Source organism: Rhincodon typus, chromosome 16 (genome assembly GCF_021869965.1).
Source record: "Rhincodon typus isolate 14 chromosome 16, sRhiTyp1.1, whole genome shotgun sequence".
Lineage (NCBI taxonomy): Eukaryota > Metazoa > Chordata > Chondrichthyes > Orectolobiformes > Rhincodontidae > Rhincodon > Rhincodon typus.
In genome coordinates, this window is record NC_063347.1 from 1,060,590 (window position 1) to 1,078,995 (window position 18,406).

Sequence of the window (18,406 nt, forward strand, 5' to 3'; positions counted from 1 at the left end):
CTGTGTTCATCCAGCTCTACACCTTGTTATCTCAGATTCTCCAGCACCTGCAGTTCCTACTATCTCTCCCCAGAACATTATCTGGGTCTTTGGATTAACAGTCTAGCGACAATACCATCAGGCTACCACCTCCCCAAGTGTGATGTGGGGGAAGGGGCTATTTTCTGCCATTCTAAAATATCCTGTCTCTAGTAGGGTTATTAGCTATAAAGTGATTTAAGCAATAAATTAATAAATACACAAAACAGTTGGCAGGGTAGGTGATGTGGTCCTGCAGGATGTAGGTGCTTATGGTTCTGAGGGGATCCAAGACATCCACCTGCAAAAAATGTTTGCAGCTGCAGTAACTGGGGCTCAGAGTCAGCAAGCTGCAGACACTGCAACACATCAGGGAGGAGGCAAGTGCTGATTATTGGGCCCCATTCCTATTCCCTAATCAAAATAGACTCCAAACACACATCACAAGAACCTTCTTCATCTTAACTGATATAGTAAGCCTTCCTGTGAAAATAATGATCTTAGTATGGCTCAAACACTAACTACTGGCTAAACATTCATGCGGTCAAAGATTAAAACAATGGCAACGTAATGGAGGATGATTAGAAATTTGACTATTTCATAACTTTTCATTAAACAAAAATTGCTTTCAGATATCTCAAACATAAAATGCTATGTGAATACAAACTTTGCTTTCAAACAAAGCTTCGGGAATATAAAACTGCCTGAACACCCTGTTTCATCTGCTGTTTTGATTGTTCTGCTATTAAATATGTCATATAGAAATTGCCCTCCAAGAATGACTGTTATTTTCCAGCTACATGTCAACTTCTTTAAGTAGATCTGCCTTTTGTCGCTATATATGGATACAACAGAATCCACAGCACATCAATTTCAAGCCTTGTCTTTGACACAACTGGCATGGAATGATTACATTCAATGCAGCATGTAATAGTTGATATTCATCTACCACAGCAACTGCAGGCCGCAATACTCACTGACCCAGCAACACATAATATTCACCAGGAATGTGTATGATGTAATATTTGCCTGTACTGGCCATATATTGGACAGAGTAGATGCTTACTACAGCTGATGGGCTGCTATTGCTTTATCCTAGATGTCATCAAACTTCAAATTTTGTTTCATTTGCACTTTCCATTCAAGAATTCCACCATATAATTGATGGCTTGTCCATCCGCTTTGTATTGCAGCTCATGGCTGTTCTTTGACTTCACTCCAAGATGCATGATAAACTCGTCAATATAATTATCTGTCACACTTAGACCAATATTTCAAGGTGTGTCATGCTTCTATCACACACCTGCTGAGCTATTATACTCTGCACCAAGTAACCCAATTTAACCAAGAGGCAAAATAGCCACTGCTTCCAATTCTATTTCCCCTCACACACAAAGGGTACAAAAATCCTATGCCTTCCATATGGGTAATAAAGAGGTTAGAAGACAAAAAGTTAAAAGGAATTAATAATTTCTGTTTACCATACTCGCCAAAACGAAGAGACTCCCAGTGTCGCCATTCCACAAGGACACCCACTATTCGTACTCCAGCGTAGATCAGAAGCATTCCCAGAGTAGCATCCAACAGGAAATTAATCAAATACCTGAATAAGGAACAGAAATATGTTAGTCACCAAATACAAGCCTAAGTACCAAAACAGTGGCAGCAGTGTGTACTGCCTACAAGATGCATTGCAAAAATTTAAAAAGGCTCCTTCAACATTTTCAAACACATGATTTCTACCACCAAGAGAAACAAATGCAGCAATATAAAATGACGAACCAGGCCACCTTCAGGCTAAACGTCATCCTGACTTGAAACCAAAAAATTGTAGAGAATTGTATAGAAAGAGGCAGCCAGCTGAAAAATAACCCTCCAAGCCTAATCCCACTTTAGCTAAATGGGACACATTTCAATCAGATCGAACAGCTCAAGATTGGGCATACATGAAATGCCATGGGCCATCAACAACAGCAGAATAGTACTCCAACCTCTTGGCCTAGCATATCCACATATCCCACTCAGCCATTACCATCAAGCCAGGGATCAACCCTGCTTCAACGGAGAGTGTAGGAGGGCATGCCAGGAGCAGCATGAGGGAGACCTTAAAAATGAGGTTATCAACCTGATAAGGCTAGCAAAAGGTACTGCTTGATTGTCAAACAGTATAAGCAGCAAATGATGCACAGAACTAAGCTATCCCTCATCCTACTGATCAGATTGACGGTCAGTAGTCCTATCACATGCAGTCATGGTGGCAGTCAACTAAACAACATATTGGGGAAGGAAGCTCCAAAAATATTCCCATTCTCAATGATGGAACAGCCCAGTGCATCAGCACAAAAGGTAAGACTGAAGCACTTGCAATGATCTTCAGCAAGAAGTGTCAAGTGGATGATCCAACCGGGCCTCCGCCAGAGGTCCCTAGAATCATGGATGCCTGTTTAGAGGCAATTCGATTCACTCCATGTGATGTCAAGAAATGGTAGAAGGCGATGGCCTAGTGGTATTATTGCTGGACTGTTAATCCAGAGTCCCAGATAATGTTCTGGGGACCGGGGTTCAAATCCTGCCATGGCAGATGGTGGAATTTGAATTCAATAAATATCTGGAATTAAGGGTCTAATGATGATCATAAGTGCATTGCCAATTGTTGGGGAAAAACCCAGCTGGTTCACTAATGTTATAGGGCGGCACGATGGCTCCGTGGTTAGCACTGCTGCCTTACACCGCCAGGGACCTGGGTTCGATTCCACCCCTGGGCGACTGTCTGTGTGGAATTTGCACATTCTCCCCATGTCTGCGTGGGTTTCGTCCGGGTGCTCTGGTTTCCTCCCACAGTCCAAAGATGTGCAGGCTAGGTGGATTGGCCATGCTAAATTGCCTGTAGTGTTCAGGGATGTGTAGATTAGGGGAATGGGTCTGGCTGGGCTGCTCTGAGTCAGTGTGGACTTTTTGGACCGAAGACCCTGTTTTCACATTGGGATTCTATGATTGACTGTACCCTGCAAAGGCTATGGGTCTTGACAATCTTCCAGCAATAGAACTGAAGACTCACACCCCAGAACTTGCCTCTCCTCTAGCCAAGTTTGTCCAGTACAGCTACAACACTGGCATCACCCAATAATGTGGAAAATTGCCCAGGTATAGCCAGTTCATACAAAGCAGAAAATTCCAAGCCAGCCAATTACCGCTCCTTCAGTCTACTCTCAATCATCAGTAAAGTGATGGAAAATGTCATCAACAGTGCTATCAAGCAGCACCTGCTCAGCAATAACCTGCTCAGTGACGCCCAGTTTGGGTTCTGCCAGGTCCACTCAGCTCCTGAGTTCATTATAGCCTTGATTCAAACATGGACAAAAGAGCTGAATTCCAGGAGGTAAGGTGAGAGTGACAGCCTTTGACATCAAGGCCACATTTGACAGAGTGTGGCATCAAGGAGCCCGAGCAAAACTGGAATCAATGGAAATCTGGAGAAAATACTCTGCTGTTTAGAGTCACACCTGGCACATGGCAAGATGGTTGTGGTTGTGGTTGTGGGAGGTCAATCATCTCAGCTCCTGGACATCTCTGCAGTAGTTCCGCAGGCTAGTGTCCTAGGCCGAACCATCCTCAGCTGCTTCGTCAATGACCTTCCCTCCATCACAAGGTCAGAACTGGAGATGTTTGCTGATGATGGCACAATGGTCAGCACTTTTCATGACTCCTCAGATGCTGAAGCAGTCCATGTTCAAATACAACAGGATCTGGACAAATATACCACACTTAGGCTGACAAGTAACATTCGTACCACACAAATGACAGGCTATGACCATCTCCAGTAAAAGACAATTTAACATTCAATGGTAGAACCATCACTGAATCCCATACTATCAACATCCTAAAGGAGTACGATTCACTAGAGGCTCCACTGGACTCACCACATAAACACAGTGGCACCAAGAACAGGTCAGAGACTAGGAGTACCGCGACAAGTAACTCACCTCCTGACTCCCCGAAGTCTGTCCACCATCGACGAGGCATAAGTCAAAAGTGTGATGGAATACTCCCCACTTGCATGGATGGATGCAGCTCCAACAACATTCATGAGGTACGACACCATCCAGGACAACTCAGCCCGCTTGACTGGTACCACTTCGACAAACATCTACTTCCTCCAGCACCGATGCTCAGTAACAGTTGTGTATACTATCTACAAGCTGCACTGCAGAAATTCACTAAAGTTTCTTAGACAGCACCTTCCAAACCCATGACTGCTTCCATCTATAAGGACAAGGACAGCAGATACGTTGGAAGACCATCACCTGCAACCTCCCCTTCAAGGCTCTTGCCATCCTGACTTGGAAATATATCGCCATTCCTTCAGTGTTCCTGGGTCAAAATCCTGGAGTTCCCTCCCTAAAGGCATTGTGGGTCTACTTACAGGGCATGGACATCAGTTGTTCAAGAAGGCAGCTCACCACCACCTTCTCAAGGGCATCAAGGAAAAGACAATTAATGCTGTCCCAGACAGCGACACCCATGTTCCCACGAATGTTTGAGAAAAATATGGCAGTGGTCACTGGAAATCAGTCATCACAGCTCTAGGACAACTCTTCAGGAGTTCCTTTTCAACCACATGGACCCAATCATCTTCAGCTGCTTCACTAACATTCCCTCCATCATAAGGTCAGAAATGAAGATGTTCACCAATGATTGCACCATGTTCAGCACCATTCATGTCTCGTCAGATACCAAAACTGCCCATGTTCAAATGCAGCAAGACCTGGACAATATCCAGATTTGAGCAGACAATTGCCAAGTAACATTTGCACTGCACAAGCGCCTGGCAATGATTATCTCCAACAAGAGTGGGGAAATTGATTAAATTGCTCTACAGACTCCACTGGCTCAATGACCTCCGTCCCTAAGTAATGATTTTATGACTTTAGCTCTATGAGTGAGCTTTTGGCCACATGACAATGAGCTGCAAGTAAACAGCGTTGTTCTGACCCTAAATCAATATCACCACTGATCTTGTGAATTTTAAGAGTCATAGTGTTTATTCCAGTGAGCAGGGCCTGTAAGCACACTTGAATCTAACAGTTAAGTGGCATATAAATACCATTACTCACAATGAACATGGGTCCTCTTCAGTCAGGTCAGACAAATAGACATTGGCAAAATGGATAAAGAGCATCCCAATAGCCTGCTTTGAGGTATCCAAGAACCTGCAATAGCACCAAACTCAAATATTATCTGAGATATATTAATTAGTGCTTAGAAAATGGAATATAAGAATTTCTAGAATTTTTTAAAAAATTGCTGCATAACCACTAATTTACTCAGAATCAGAAGCCTGTATGCATTGTGACTCCAAGGTCTCTAATATCTTCAACAGTCAGTGATTCTCACTTAAATGTCTGGCAATTCTGTTTATTTCATTCATAGAACAAAGAAGAACAAAGAACAAAGAAATTTACAGCACAGAAACAGGCCCTTCGGCCCTCCAAGCCTGCGCCGATCCAGATCCTCCATCTAAACCTGTCGCCTATTTTCCAAGGATCTGTATCCCTCTGCTCCCTGCCCATTCATGTATCTATCTCGATACATCTTAAATGATGCTATTGTGCCCGTCCGCTGGCAACGCGTTCCAGGCACCCACCACCCTCTGCGTAAAGAACTTTCCATGCATATCTCCCTTAAACTTTTCCCCTCTCACCTTGAAATCGTGACCCCTAGTAATTGAGTCCCCCACTCTGGGAAAAAGCTTCTTGCTATCCACTCTGTCTATACCCCTCATGATTTTGTAGACCTCAATCAGGTCCCCCCTCAACCTCCGTCTTACTAATGTAAATAATCCTAATCTACTCAACCTCTCTTCATAGCTAGCGCCCTCCATACCAGGCAACATCCTGGTGAACCTCCTCTGCACCCTCTCCAAAGCATCCACATCCTTTTGGTAATGTGGTGACCAGAACTGTACGCAGTATTCCATATGTGGTCGAACCAAAGTCCTATACAACTGTAACATGACCTGCCAACTCTTGTATTCAATACCCTGTCTGATGAACGAAAGCATGCCGTATGCCTTCTTGACCACTCTATCGACCTGTGTTGCCACCTTCAGGGTACAATGGACCTGAACATCCAGATCTCTCTGTGCATCAATTTTCCCCAGGGCTTTTCCATTTACCGTATAGTTCACTCTTGAATTGGATCTTCGAAAATGCATCACCTCGCATTTGCCTGCATTGAACTCCATCTGCCATTTCTCCGCCCAACTCTCCAATCTATCTATATTCTGCTGCATTCTCTGACAGTCCCCTTCGCTATCTGCTACTCCACCAATCTTAGTGTCATATGCAAACTTGCTAATCAGACTTATCTATACCTTCCTCCAGATCATTTATGTATATCACAAACAACAGTGGTCCCAACACGGATCCCTGTGGAACACCACTGGTCACAGTTCTCCATTTTGTGAAACTCCCTTCCACTACAACTCTCTGTCTCCTGTTGCCCAGCCAGTTCTCTATCCATCTAGCTAGTACACCCTGGACCCCATGCAACTTCACTTTCTCCATCACCTATCATGGGAAACCTTATCAAACGCCTTACTGAAGTCCATGTATATGACATCCACAGCCCTTCCCTCATCTATCAACTTTGTCACTTCCTCAAAGAATTCTATCAAGTTGGTAAGACATGACCTTCCCTGCACAAAACCATGCTGCCTATCACTAATAAGCCCATTGTCTTCCAAATGGGAATAGATCCTATCCCTCAGTATCTTCTCCAGCAGCTTCCTCACCACTGACGTCAGGCTCACCGATCTATAATTTCCTGGATTATCCTTGCTACCCTTCTTAAACAACGGGACAACATTAGCCATTCTGTAGTCCTCCGGGACCTCACTGGTGCTCAAGGATGCTGCAAAGATATCTGTTAAGGCCCCAGCTATTTCCTCTTTCGCTTCCCTCAGTAACCTGGGATAGATCCCATCTGGACCTGGGGACTTGTCCACCCTAATGCCTTTTAGAATACCCAACACTTCCCCCCTTCCTATGCTGACTTGACCTACAGTAATCCCTAACCTCAACATCCGTCATGTCCCTCTCCTCAGTGAATACCGACGCAAAGTAATCATTAAGAATCTCACTCATTTTCTCTGACTCCTCGCATAACTTCCCTCCTTTGTCCTTGAGTGGGCCAACCCTTTCTCTTGTTACCCTCTTGCTCCTTATGTATGAATAAAAGACTTTGGGATTTTCCTTAACCCTGTTTGCTAAAGATATTTCATGACCCCTTTTAGCCCTCTTAATTCCTCGTTTCAGATTGGTCCTACTTTCCCAATATTCTTCCAAAGCTTCGTCTGTTTTCAGTTGCCTAGACCTTATGTATGCTTCCTTTTTCCTCTTTGCTAGTCTCACAATTTCACCTGTCATCCAGGGTTCCCTAATCTTGCCCTTTCTATCCCTCATTTTCACAGGGACATGTCTGTGGGATGTGGGATCATGTGGGATATATCATGTGGGATAAGGTCCAAGATACAAAAGCAGACGATGTATTAAAGAAACAGAGCAACTCTTGAACGTGGAGTCGAGACTTACTGCTTGGATGGAGGTGGCGAAGTGGATGATAAAGACTGCAGGTGTATGAACCGCAACAGAAGACAGCAGCAAGACAAAATGTTTAAATTTGAGAATGTGTTAAGTGAGGGGAATTCAGTTTAATGAGGAACAGATGCCATTCTGACAGGTCCAAGAGTGGGAACCAAGAATATTGAGACTCAAGAGCTGAAACCCAGAGACATTAATTAGCTGATCAGGTAGTTAATTGGGGAGTTAACTTTTTAAAAAATTCTTCTAAATTGTTTCAGTTGTGTAATCCAGGAAGTTAAGAACTATATTTATGATGTAGCAAGTTAAACTTCATAACATAGCTACAGCTAATTATTGAAGGATACTCTAAACTTGAAACTTAATTAGTTTAACGCAAACAACATAGAGATGGCAAGACCAGATGATGTGCTGTTGCTGTTATATTGGAAGGGGGAGAAATTACTTTTTTTAATTCATTCACAGGATGAGGGCGTCACTGGCTAGGCCAGCATTTATTGCCCATCCCTAATGCCCAGGGGACCATAAGACCATAAGGCATAGGAACACGAAGTAGGCCATTCAGCCCATCGAGTCTGCTCCACCATTCAATCATGGCTGATAAGTTCCTCAACCCCATTCTCCTGCTTTCTCCCTGTAACCCTTGATCCCTTTGATAATCAAGAACCTATCTATCTCAGTCTTAAATGTACTCAATGACCTGACCTCCACAGCCTTCTGTGGCAGTGAATTCCATGGATTCACCACTCTCTGGCTGAAGAAGTTTCTCCTTATCTCCGTTCTAAAAGGTCTTCCCTGCACTCTAAGGCTGTGTCCTAGACTCTCCTACCAATGGAAGCATCTTCCCAACATCCATTTTGTCCAGGCTATTCAGTATTCTGAAAGTTTCAATTAGATCCCCCCTCATCCTTCTAAACTCCAATGAGTATAGCCCCAGAGTCCTCAAATGTTCCTCATATGTTAAGCTTTCCATTCCTGGGACCATTCTCGTGAACCTCCTCTGTACCCGCTCCAGGGCCAGTACATCCTTCCAGAGATATGGGGCCCAAAACTGCACGCGATACTCCAAATGTGACCTGACCAGAGCCTTATAAAGCGTCAGTAGTACATCCCTGCTTTTATATTCAAGTCCTCTCAAAATAAATGCCAACACTGCATTTGCCTTCCTGACTACTGACTCAACCTGCAAGTTTACCTTGAGAGAATCCTGGACTAGAACTCCCAAGTCTCTTTGCACTTCGGACTTCTGAATTTTCTCCCCATTTAGAAAATAGTCCATGCTTTTATTCTTCTTACCAAAAGTACATGACCTCACACTTTCCCATGTTGTACTCCATCTGCCACTTCTTTGCCCACTCTCCTAACCTGTCCAAATCCTTCTGCAGCGTCCCCATATCCTCAATACTACCTGTCCCTCCACCTATCTTTGTATTGTCTGCAAACTTAGCCAGAATGCCCACAGTTCCTTCATCGAGATCATTAATGTACAAAGTGAAAAGTTGTGGTCCCAACACTGACCCTTGCGGAACACCACTCATCACTGGCTGCCATCCTGAGAAAGACCCTTTTATCCCCACTCTCTGCTTTCTGCCAGACAGCCAATCTTCTATCCATGCTGGCACCTTGCCTGTAACACCATGGGCCCTTATCTTACTCAGCAGCTTCCTGTGTGGCACCTTATCAAAGGCCTTCTTGAAGTCCAGGTAGATAACATCCATTGGCTCTCCTTGGTCTACCCTGCTCATTACTTCCTCAAATAATTCTAACAGATTTCTTAGGCATGACCTCCCTTTGATGAAGCCATGCTGACTTTGCCCTGTTTTACTATACACTTCCAAATATTCAGAAATCTCATCCTTCACAATGGACTCCAAAATCTTACCCATGACCGAGGTTAGGCTAATCAGCCTGTAATTTTCCATCTTTTGCCTTACTCCCTTTTTAAACAGAGGTGTCACGTTAGCGATTTTCCAGTCCTCTGGGACACTCCCTGGCTCTAGCGATTCCTGAAAGATCACCTCTAATGCTTCCACTATCTCTTCAGCTATCTCCTTTAGAATACTGGGGTGTAGTCCATCTGGTCCAGGTGATTTGTCCACCTTCAGGCCAATCAGTTTTACTCGTACCTTTTCCTTGGTGACGGCCACCATACTCAGCTCTCCCCCCCCGACTCTTTTGAATTTTTCGGATTTTACTTGTGTCTTCCACCATGAAGACTGACGCAAAGTAATTATTCAGTTCCTCAGCCATTTCCTTGTTCCCCACTACTATCTCTCCACCGTCATTTTCCAGTGGTCCAATGTCCACTTTTGCTTCTCTTTTGCCCTTTATATACCTAAAGAAACTCTTACAGTCTTCATTTATATTACTGGCTAGCTTATGAATTATGAGTCAACCACACTGCCGTGGTTCTGGAGTCACATGTAGGCCAGACCAGGTAAGGATGGCAGTTTCCTTCCCTCAAGGACATAGTCACCCAGATGGGCTTTTCCGACAATTGATAATAGATTCATAGTCGTCATTAGACTCTTAATTCTGGATATTTATTGAATTCAAATTTCACCATTTGCTGTGGCAGGATTTGAACCCAGGGAACATTAACACTCATTAGTTCCAGAATTCAATCACACCTTCCAAACTAAAGTGCTTCAGATTTGGTTTGGACATGACTTAAAGCATGCTGCATTCTTGGGCCATGGGACTGAGTCTAAGATAAAAGACATCTATTCAAAAGGAAAGGGTTGCATCTCAATTGGAAGGAAATCAATGTCAACGTGGGGAAATTCATGAAGATGATTGGGGAAGGTTTGAACGAAAAAGAGAGAGAGAAGTGTGGAGGCAGACAGCCAAATCAAATCAACCTCCCTACCTCCATATGCACAACAAAGTAGAATTAAAACTTTCAAAGACCCTCAAAATGACCCCAATTGTTCCTAACCAGACTTTTTGAATGACTAATCCTAGACTTTGTGAATAATCAATTCCAGACACTGGCTTTGTAGCTTAAACAAAAGACTTTGCAATTTATTAACAATATAGTATCTTTAGCAGACCAAATTAAGCAAATTCATTAATGTCAATGATTTGAATCTAATAACCTTTGTTTACAGCCCCGTTCGCACAAAAGATAGACAGCCACACAAACAGTTAAGAGATAATTGTTTTTAAAACTGGCCAGATTACTGAAGTGGTTTCCATGATGCATTGTTCTACACACAAAAATGATTGTTTCATAGTTGATTTTCTAAAGATGATCTTGCCACCCTTTCAGTTCACTGAACAAAATTCAGCAATACTTATAACTTAGTTTCTATTCTCTAAATTTCCAACAATTGATAATGGGACGTGAGGTACGAAGATTTGACATGGAGCTTTCACATTTTTATGCTGTATGATCAATAGTCAAATTCTTTTCCCAGAAATGAAACGAATACAAATTCTCCAACCCCTCCCTCCGTTTGACCATTCTGTTTCCACCCCTCTGCAATCAACTACAGGAGAATTCCAATTACTCTGGCTTGGGTCAATCAATTCATTCTTGAACATATATTGAACTTCCTTTGTTACTTTGGTCTGTGTATCTAGGTTTAACCAGTATGGGTTTTGTTTGATTGGGTCTGAATTATCTTCATCCATATCATGTTTGTTAATGTAGTATACCCAAGTGTATCTTTGCAAATTTCTTTCTACTTTCTGTGCGATCACATTATATTTCTCTGTTGATCTTCCCCTAGATATGAAAATTTAGTGTCTAAATTCTCTAATTTTTTCTTCTATTAGTAGCAAGTTAACTTTGGGAATGATCCATTTCCCCTTGGCTCTCATCCTTCTTTTTTCTGTCATTCTCTACTACACTTACTTGATATGGAGATGCCGGTGTTGGACTGGAGTGGACAAAGTCAGAAGTTACACGGGACCATTTTTAAACTAGTTTGACAGCGGGGGATGGGACTCTGAATAAGAGAGGGGCCATCGAGAAGTCTGGGGAAAATATGTTAGCCATCAAGAGCAAGTTTACTATTCAGGATAGCCAGGGGCACAGTAAAGTGAAAGAAAAGACTTCTGGTCTAAGGTGCATTTATTTCATTGCACGATGCCTGACTGGTAAGGCAGATGAACTCAGAGCATGGATTGGTTCTGGGGACTGGGATATTACAGCCATAACAAAAGCAGGACTGAGAGAAGGGCAGAACTGGCCGCTCAATGTTCCAAGATACAGAAGCTACAGGTGTGACAGAAGTACAAGTAAGCGAAGAGGGGGAGCTGCCTTTTAATAAGTGAGCACATAACAACAGCACTTAGAGAGGATGTTCTTAAGAGGTCATCAAATGGGGCCATATGCTTAGAACTTAGAAACAAGAGGGCTTGGTCACTCTATTAGGACTGTATTACAGATCCCCAAAGAGCCAGCGAATACTAAAGGAGCAGACGTGTAGATAGAGATAACAAGGTGTAGAGCCTAATGAACACAGCAGGCCAAGCAGCATCATAGGAGCAGGAAGGCTGACGTTTCGGGCCTAGACCCTAGATACCTGTCGGAATAATTGAGTAGTATTGGTTGGAGATTTTAATTTCCCCTGTATTGACTGGGCCACCCAGAATGTAAAAGGCCCAGATGGGGTGGAATTTGTCAAATGTGTCCAAGGAAGTTTCCTAAATCAATATATAGACAGTCCTCCTCAGGAAGGTGCAACACTGGACCTCCTCTTGGGAAACAAGTCGGGCAACTTACTGAAGTGTCAGTTGGAGAGCACTTTGGATCCAGTGATCATAACTCTCTTAGTTTTAACATAGTTATGGAAAAAGATCGGACAGGTCTCAGGTTAAGATGCTAAACTGGAGCAGGGCCAATTTTGGGACCATCAGGCAGGATTTAGCAGAGGTTGATTGGATGAGTCTGTTTGAAGGAAAAGGAATGACTGGCAAATGGGAGGCTTTTAAAAGTGTGATATCAAGAGTCCAGGGGCAGTATGTCCCTGTTAAGGTGAAGGGAAAAGCTGGCAGGTTTAGGGATCCCTGGCTGATGAGAGATATTGAGGCTTTGCTCAGGAAAAAGGAGACTGCATACATTGGGTTTAAGCTATCGGGCTGAAGTGAATAGCGAAATCACTGCAAAAAATGTAGGAGCACACTCAAGAGGGAAATCAGAAGAGCAAAAAGAGGGCATGACATGAATCTTGCAGATAAAGGTAGAGCTAATCCCAAGAGGTTCTATAGCTATGTTAGGAGTAAAAAGATGGCTAGGGAGAGAATAGGTCCCCTTAAAGATCAACATGGCCATCTATGTGTGGAGCCACATAAGATGAATATTTCTCCTCAGTGTTTACTGAGGAGAGAATCATAGCGGCCAAGGAAATAAGGGAAACAAGTGGGGATGTTTTGGACCGCACACACATCTTACCAGAGAGGAGGTATTTGCAGCCTTAGATCGCATTAAGGTGGATAAATCCCCTGGGCCTGATGAAGACCATCCTTGAACATTGTGGGAGGCTAGGGAAGAAACTGCAGAGGCCCTTGCAGGGATTTTTGCTTCATCTTTAGCCACTGGGGAAGTTCCGGAAGTCTGGAGGGTGGCTAATGTTGTTCCATTATTTAAGAAAGTTAGCAAAGACAAGCCAGGGAACTACAGACCAGTGAGCTTGATATCAGTGGTAAGCAAGTTATTGGAGAGGATGCTGAGGGACAGGATCAACCAACATTTGGATAGTCAAGGTCTGATTAGGGATATTCAGCACGGATTTGTGCACAAGAAGTCATGTCTGACAAATCTTTTTCGAAGAGGTAACCAAGAGGATGGAAGAGGGTAGGGCAGTGGATGTTGTCTATATGGACTTTATTAAAGCCTTTGACAAGGTCCTGCACGGCAGGCTAATCATGAAAGTTAGGTTGAATGGCATCCAGGGAAAGCTAGCTAATTAGATTCAAAATCCGCTCAATGGTAGGAAGCAGAGTGTGAAGGTTGAATGTTGTTTCTCAGACTGGAAACGTTTGACAAGTGGTGTGCCACAAGAGTCGGTGCTGGGACGTTTGTTATTTGTTATTTACATAAATAATTTGGATATGATTGTACCAGGCATGATTAGTAAGTTTGCGGGTGATACAAAATTAGGAGATATCGTTAATAGCAAGGCAGGTTATCAAAACCTTGATCAAATGGGGAAGTGGGCTGAGGATTGGCAAATGCAATTCAATACAGATAAGTCAGAAGTATTGCATTTTGGGAAGTCAAACCAAGATAAGACTTATACAGTAAATGGCATGGTCCTGAAGAGTGTTGTGGAACAGAGGGACCTAGGAGTTCAAGTACATAGTTCGTTGCAAGTGGCATCACAAGTGGACAGGGTGGTGAAGAAGGCTTTGAGCATGCTGGCCTTCATTGGTCGAGGCATTAAGTATAGGAGTTGGTACGTTATGTAACAGCTGTATAAGTCGTTGGTGAGGCCGCACTTGGAGTATTGTGTACAGTTTTGGTCACCCCATTGTAGGAAAGACATAGTTAAACTGGAAAGTCTGCGAAGATTTACGAGGATGTTGCCAGGTCTAGTAGGCCTGAGTTATAGGGAGAGGTTGGCCAGGATAGGACTTTATTCCTTTGGACATAGGAGAATGAGCGGTGACCTTATTGGGGTGTATAAAATCATGAGGAGCATAGATAGGATGAATGCATATAGTCTTTTTCCCAGGGATGGGGAATTGAAAACTAGAGGGCATAGGTTTAAGGTGAGCGGGGATACTTCTTCACGCACAAAATATGGAATGGACTGCCAGAGAAAGTGATTGAGGCAGGTACAATAGCAACATTTAAAAAACATTTGGATAGGTACATGGATGAGAAGGGTTTATTGGGAATATGGATCAAATGCCAGCAATTGGAACTAGCTCAGTGGGCACCATAGTCAGCATGGACCAGTTTAGGCCAAAGGGCCTGTTTCCATGCTGTATTACTTTATGATTCTATGACACCGCACATAGTCCAAAAGGTTTACTTAAAATCACAAGTTTTTGGAGCGCCGCTCCTTCGTCAGGTGAAGTGATTGTGAAACCTTGTGATTTCAAATAAACCTGTTGGACTAGAACCAGATGTTATGTGATTTCTGACCTTGCTACTTGACATACCCGTACATTCTCATCTTCTCTACAATAGGACTGTTTCAATATGTTCACATGAAATAATCAATTCTTTTTCCTATGGCAAGGGGTATCAATTAAACATGTTATCCGATTAACCCTTTAAACTACTTTGTAGAGATCAGTGAATTTTGCTTTTAGTGGCTCACCTTTTAAAGCAACAGTACCAAATCTTCATCACTTGCTGCGAAGTTTCTAGTTGTCGCACATTTATCTGCCCACTCTTATTTTGATTTGGGAAGGTTTTACATGTAGAGTTGCACAGTAATATGCTCCTGTTAACCTTTTGAGAAATGTGGTCTCTAAAATTGAAAATTCATTTTTTTGACTTAATAGCTTATCTCTAATCAGTTTTAATAGTTTTTCTTTTCATGGCCATAAACTAATATGAATGGGCTGAAGCCAGTAGGTTTGTTTGGAGAAGCCCTGGTTGGAAATAAAAGATATCTAACCCTTCACCCAATTCCTTTGGACACTCATAACAATAGGCTTTGACCATAGCTTTGAGAATCTGGTAATACTTCTCCAAACACCTTGGGTCTACAGATGGCACGTAGTCTATTTCAATTGATTAATCTCCAAACTACTGATGTCCTGAAAAGGTTTTGACATAATATTTACATAATCCACCAATCTGACTTATTAATACCTTGGCTCTCATCGAACTATCTGGACGGGAAATCAAGTCTTTCTCCAGTAAAAGTGATTGTGTTGCCCCTATACCTCTTAATATTGTTATGTCTTTAGCTACCTCACCTCACCTACAGTTAGAGCCACATCTGTGGTATTATCTTTGTGTTCCCTTCTCTGACTCATTTTTACTAACTCCTACAAGTCCCATGGGTTTTACTTGCAATTCCCAACATTCTGAATGTAAATCAGTTATGGAAAGGCTGGATAAATTTGGGTTGATTTCTTTGGAATACAGAAGTTTGAATGGAGGTCTGATAAAGGTGCATAAGATTATGAGGGGCATGGACACATGAATAGCAAGCAGCTGTTCCCTTAGTCAAAAGGTCTATAAATAAGGGGGAATAATTTTAAAATGAAAGACAGTAAGTTTAGAGGGGAATTGAGAAACAATTTTCACCCAGAGGGTGGAGGAGGTCTGGAATGCTCCGCCTGGGAGAGTAGTTGAGGCAGGAAATCTCACAACCTTTAAAAAATACTTGGATGAGCAATTAATGTGTCATAGCATCCATGGCTAAGGGTCTAGTGCAGTTAAGTGGTACTAGTATAGTTTGTAGCACAATTTTGGTAGTTCAGACTCAATGGGCTGAAGGTCCTCTTCTGTACTGTCTAATTCAAGGTCCAATATATTACAATAGAAACATTTAAGCTTCCAAGCATCAGCTCCACCCTCAGTAATTCCCTTCTTAATCTGAGGAGGAATTCCTGCATCATTCCCTGCTGCCCACTCTCTACCCTGAATACCTGCCTTCATTTGGGGGGGTGGGGTGACAGAAAAAAAAGGTTTGTGCAGCTGTTCATACTTGTTGGCCATTATAGCTGCTTGTCCTGTCATTGCTACCCTTGGGTCTTCTATATTTGAGTCCTGATTACAGAGGCTAAAATTCATCTAAAAGGATAATTTACCTGACAGCACTGTAAGTATTCTCAGCCTTTATCGCTCTTATTCACCAATCAAAATTATTTTGCTTAATTCTCTCAAACTCAAAACAAGTTTGTCCAAGTTGTTTCCATCGGTTCCAAACCTTGCCTGTATGCTTCTGGATTAACTCATGTGCATTTAGAATAGCGATTTTCACATTATTATGTTGCCTAGAATGTTCCTCCAACAGGAATGCATAAATCTTGTGGCCACGGATCTGAATCCAGAATGTTACTTCCCCGGTGCCAAGGTCAGGGTTGTCATGGAGTAGCTTCAGGACATTCTGAAGAGGGGAGGGTGAACAGCCTGTGGTTGTGGTACATATGGTAACCTATGTCGTTTGTACCTAAGGGATAAAGATCTGCAAGCTGAAGAGAGGAAGTTTGGAGATAAATTAAAATGAGGATCTCAAATGTAGTAATCTCAGAATTACTCGTTGTGCCATGTGCTGGTGAGAGCAGGAATAAGAGGAAAATCAGTTGAATGCATGGCTGGAGAAATGGTATATCGGGGAGGGCTTTAGATTCTTGAGGCATTGGTACTGCCCTGGGGAAGGTGGGACCTATACAAGCCTGGTGGGTTGCACCAGGGCCGAGTTGGGAAAAATATCCTGGCGGGGCTTTTGCTAGTTCTATTGATAAGGTTTTAAACTAGTATGGCAGGAGGATGAGAACCAAAATGTTGATGGGTCAGATTCAGATCAGGAAACGCAAGGTAGAATACTAGTTAGTGATGTAGTTAGCGACTCAAAGACCAAAAGAAATGAGGATTAAAATTTCCAAACGAAATTGTTGGATTTGAGCTGTTATTACAACGATTATTACAAACAAGGCAGATGAACTAAGGGCACAGATAGATTAACGGCAGTACAATATCTTTGCTATAATGGAGGCCTATCTAAAGGAGAGGCAAAATTGGTAGCACTAAATTCCTAGATATAGAGTTTTCAGATAGAATAGAGTGGGTGACAAATGAGGTGGATAACAGCATTCATTAATGAATCAATTACAGTTGTGAGAAGGGATGACTCTAAATGGGCTAAAAATGTGGCTTTATGGTTTGAGCTTAGGGGTTAAAGAAAAAGGGACAGTCACACTGCGAGACGTAACTACAGATCCCCACATAGTGAGATGGAGAAAGAAGAAGACAAATGTAGACAAATTTCTGCTTGTAGGAATAACACTGCAATCATAGTTGGAGACTTTAACTATCCCAATATCACCTGGGCTTCCAACAAGGAATATTGAGGGTGAAAAATTCATTTACTGGGTCCTGGAAAATTTTTTAAACAAGTCCAAAGACAGGAGATGCAATTCTGGATTTAGTTTTGGGAAAAAAGAGATGGGCTTATGGGTGAAGTGACAGTGGGTAATCATTTCAGGGTTAGTGACCACAATTTGGTTAGATTTAGTATTATTATGGAAAAGGACCGAGATAAATCAGGAGTAAAAGTTTTAAACTGGGGGAAGACAAATTTTACAAAACTGAGAAGTGATTTGGCTGAGCTGGACAGGACAGGACTACTAAAGGATAAATCAGTGGGAAACCAGTTGGAGGTGCGAAAAAGTGGGATCCTTGGGGCATAAAGCAGACATGTCCCTCCAAAAATAAGAATGGCATTGCCACATCTAGACCCCCACGGTTGTTTCGAAAAATACAGGGTAAGATTAAACAGAAAAGGAAAGCTTATGATAGTCACCAAAAACTCAACACTGCAGATAGCCTAGAGGAGTGTGGAAAGTAAAAAAGGAAGTAAGGAAATCAAAGAGAGGTCATAAAAATTATTAGCAAGCAAGATAAAAGAAAAACCCAAAGACGTTTTACCTGTATATAAACAGCAAAAGGATACTTAAGGAAAAATGGAACCTCTGAGATGAAGAAGTGAACCTGTTTGAAGATGCAGAGGATGTCGAAGGAATTTTAAATAAAGGATTGGGAGAGGGGGGTTTGCTGGACAATCTGATTGAAACAGGCAGAATCCTAAGAGGCCTGGATAGAGTGGCAGCCTGGGAAGGTGAGCTTTTCGGTTATAAAAGTCTTACCTCGC

The 18,406-nt window shown here is 42.5% G+C and overlaps 1 protein-coding gene across 2 annotated transcripts in view; it reads right to left on the bottom strand.

The window, feature by feature from the left end:
- The window catches only part of stimate (STIM activating enhance), a 123,936-nt gene that overhangs the window by 55,299 nt on the left and 50,231 nt on the right, over positions 1 to 18,406 (bottom strand). For both annotated transcript variants that reach the window (XR_007263866.1, XM_048606291.1), the window contains exons 3-4: positions 5,133 to 5,228; positions 1,500 to 1,621 (exon numbers count right to left, since the gene is read on the bottom strand). Coding sequence is in view for 1 of the 2 variants with exons in the window: in XM_048606291.1 (XP_048462248.1) it covers positions 1,500 to 1,621; positions 5,133 to 5,228 (218 nt within the window). In the remaining variant the exon portion in view is untranslated. The remainder of the gene's footprint in view (positions 1 to 1,499; positions 1,622 to 5,132; positions 5,229 to 18,406) is intronic.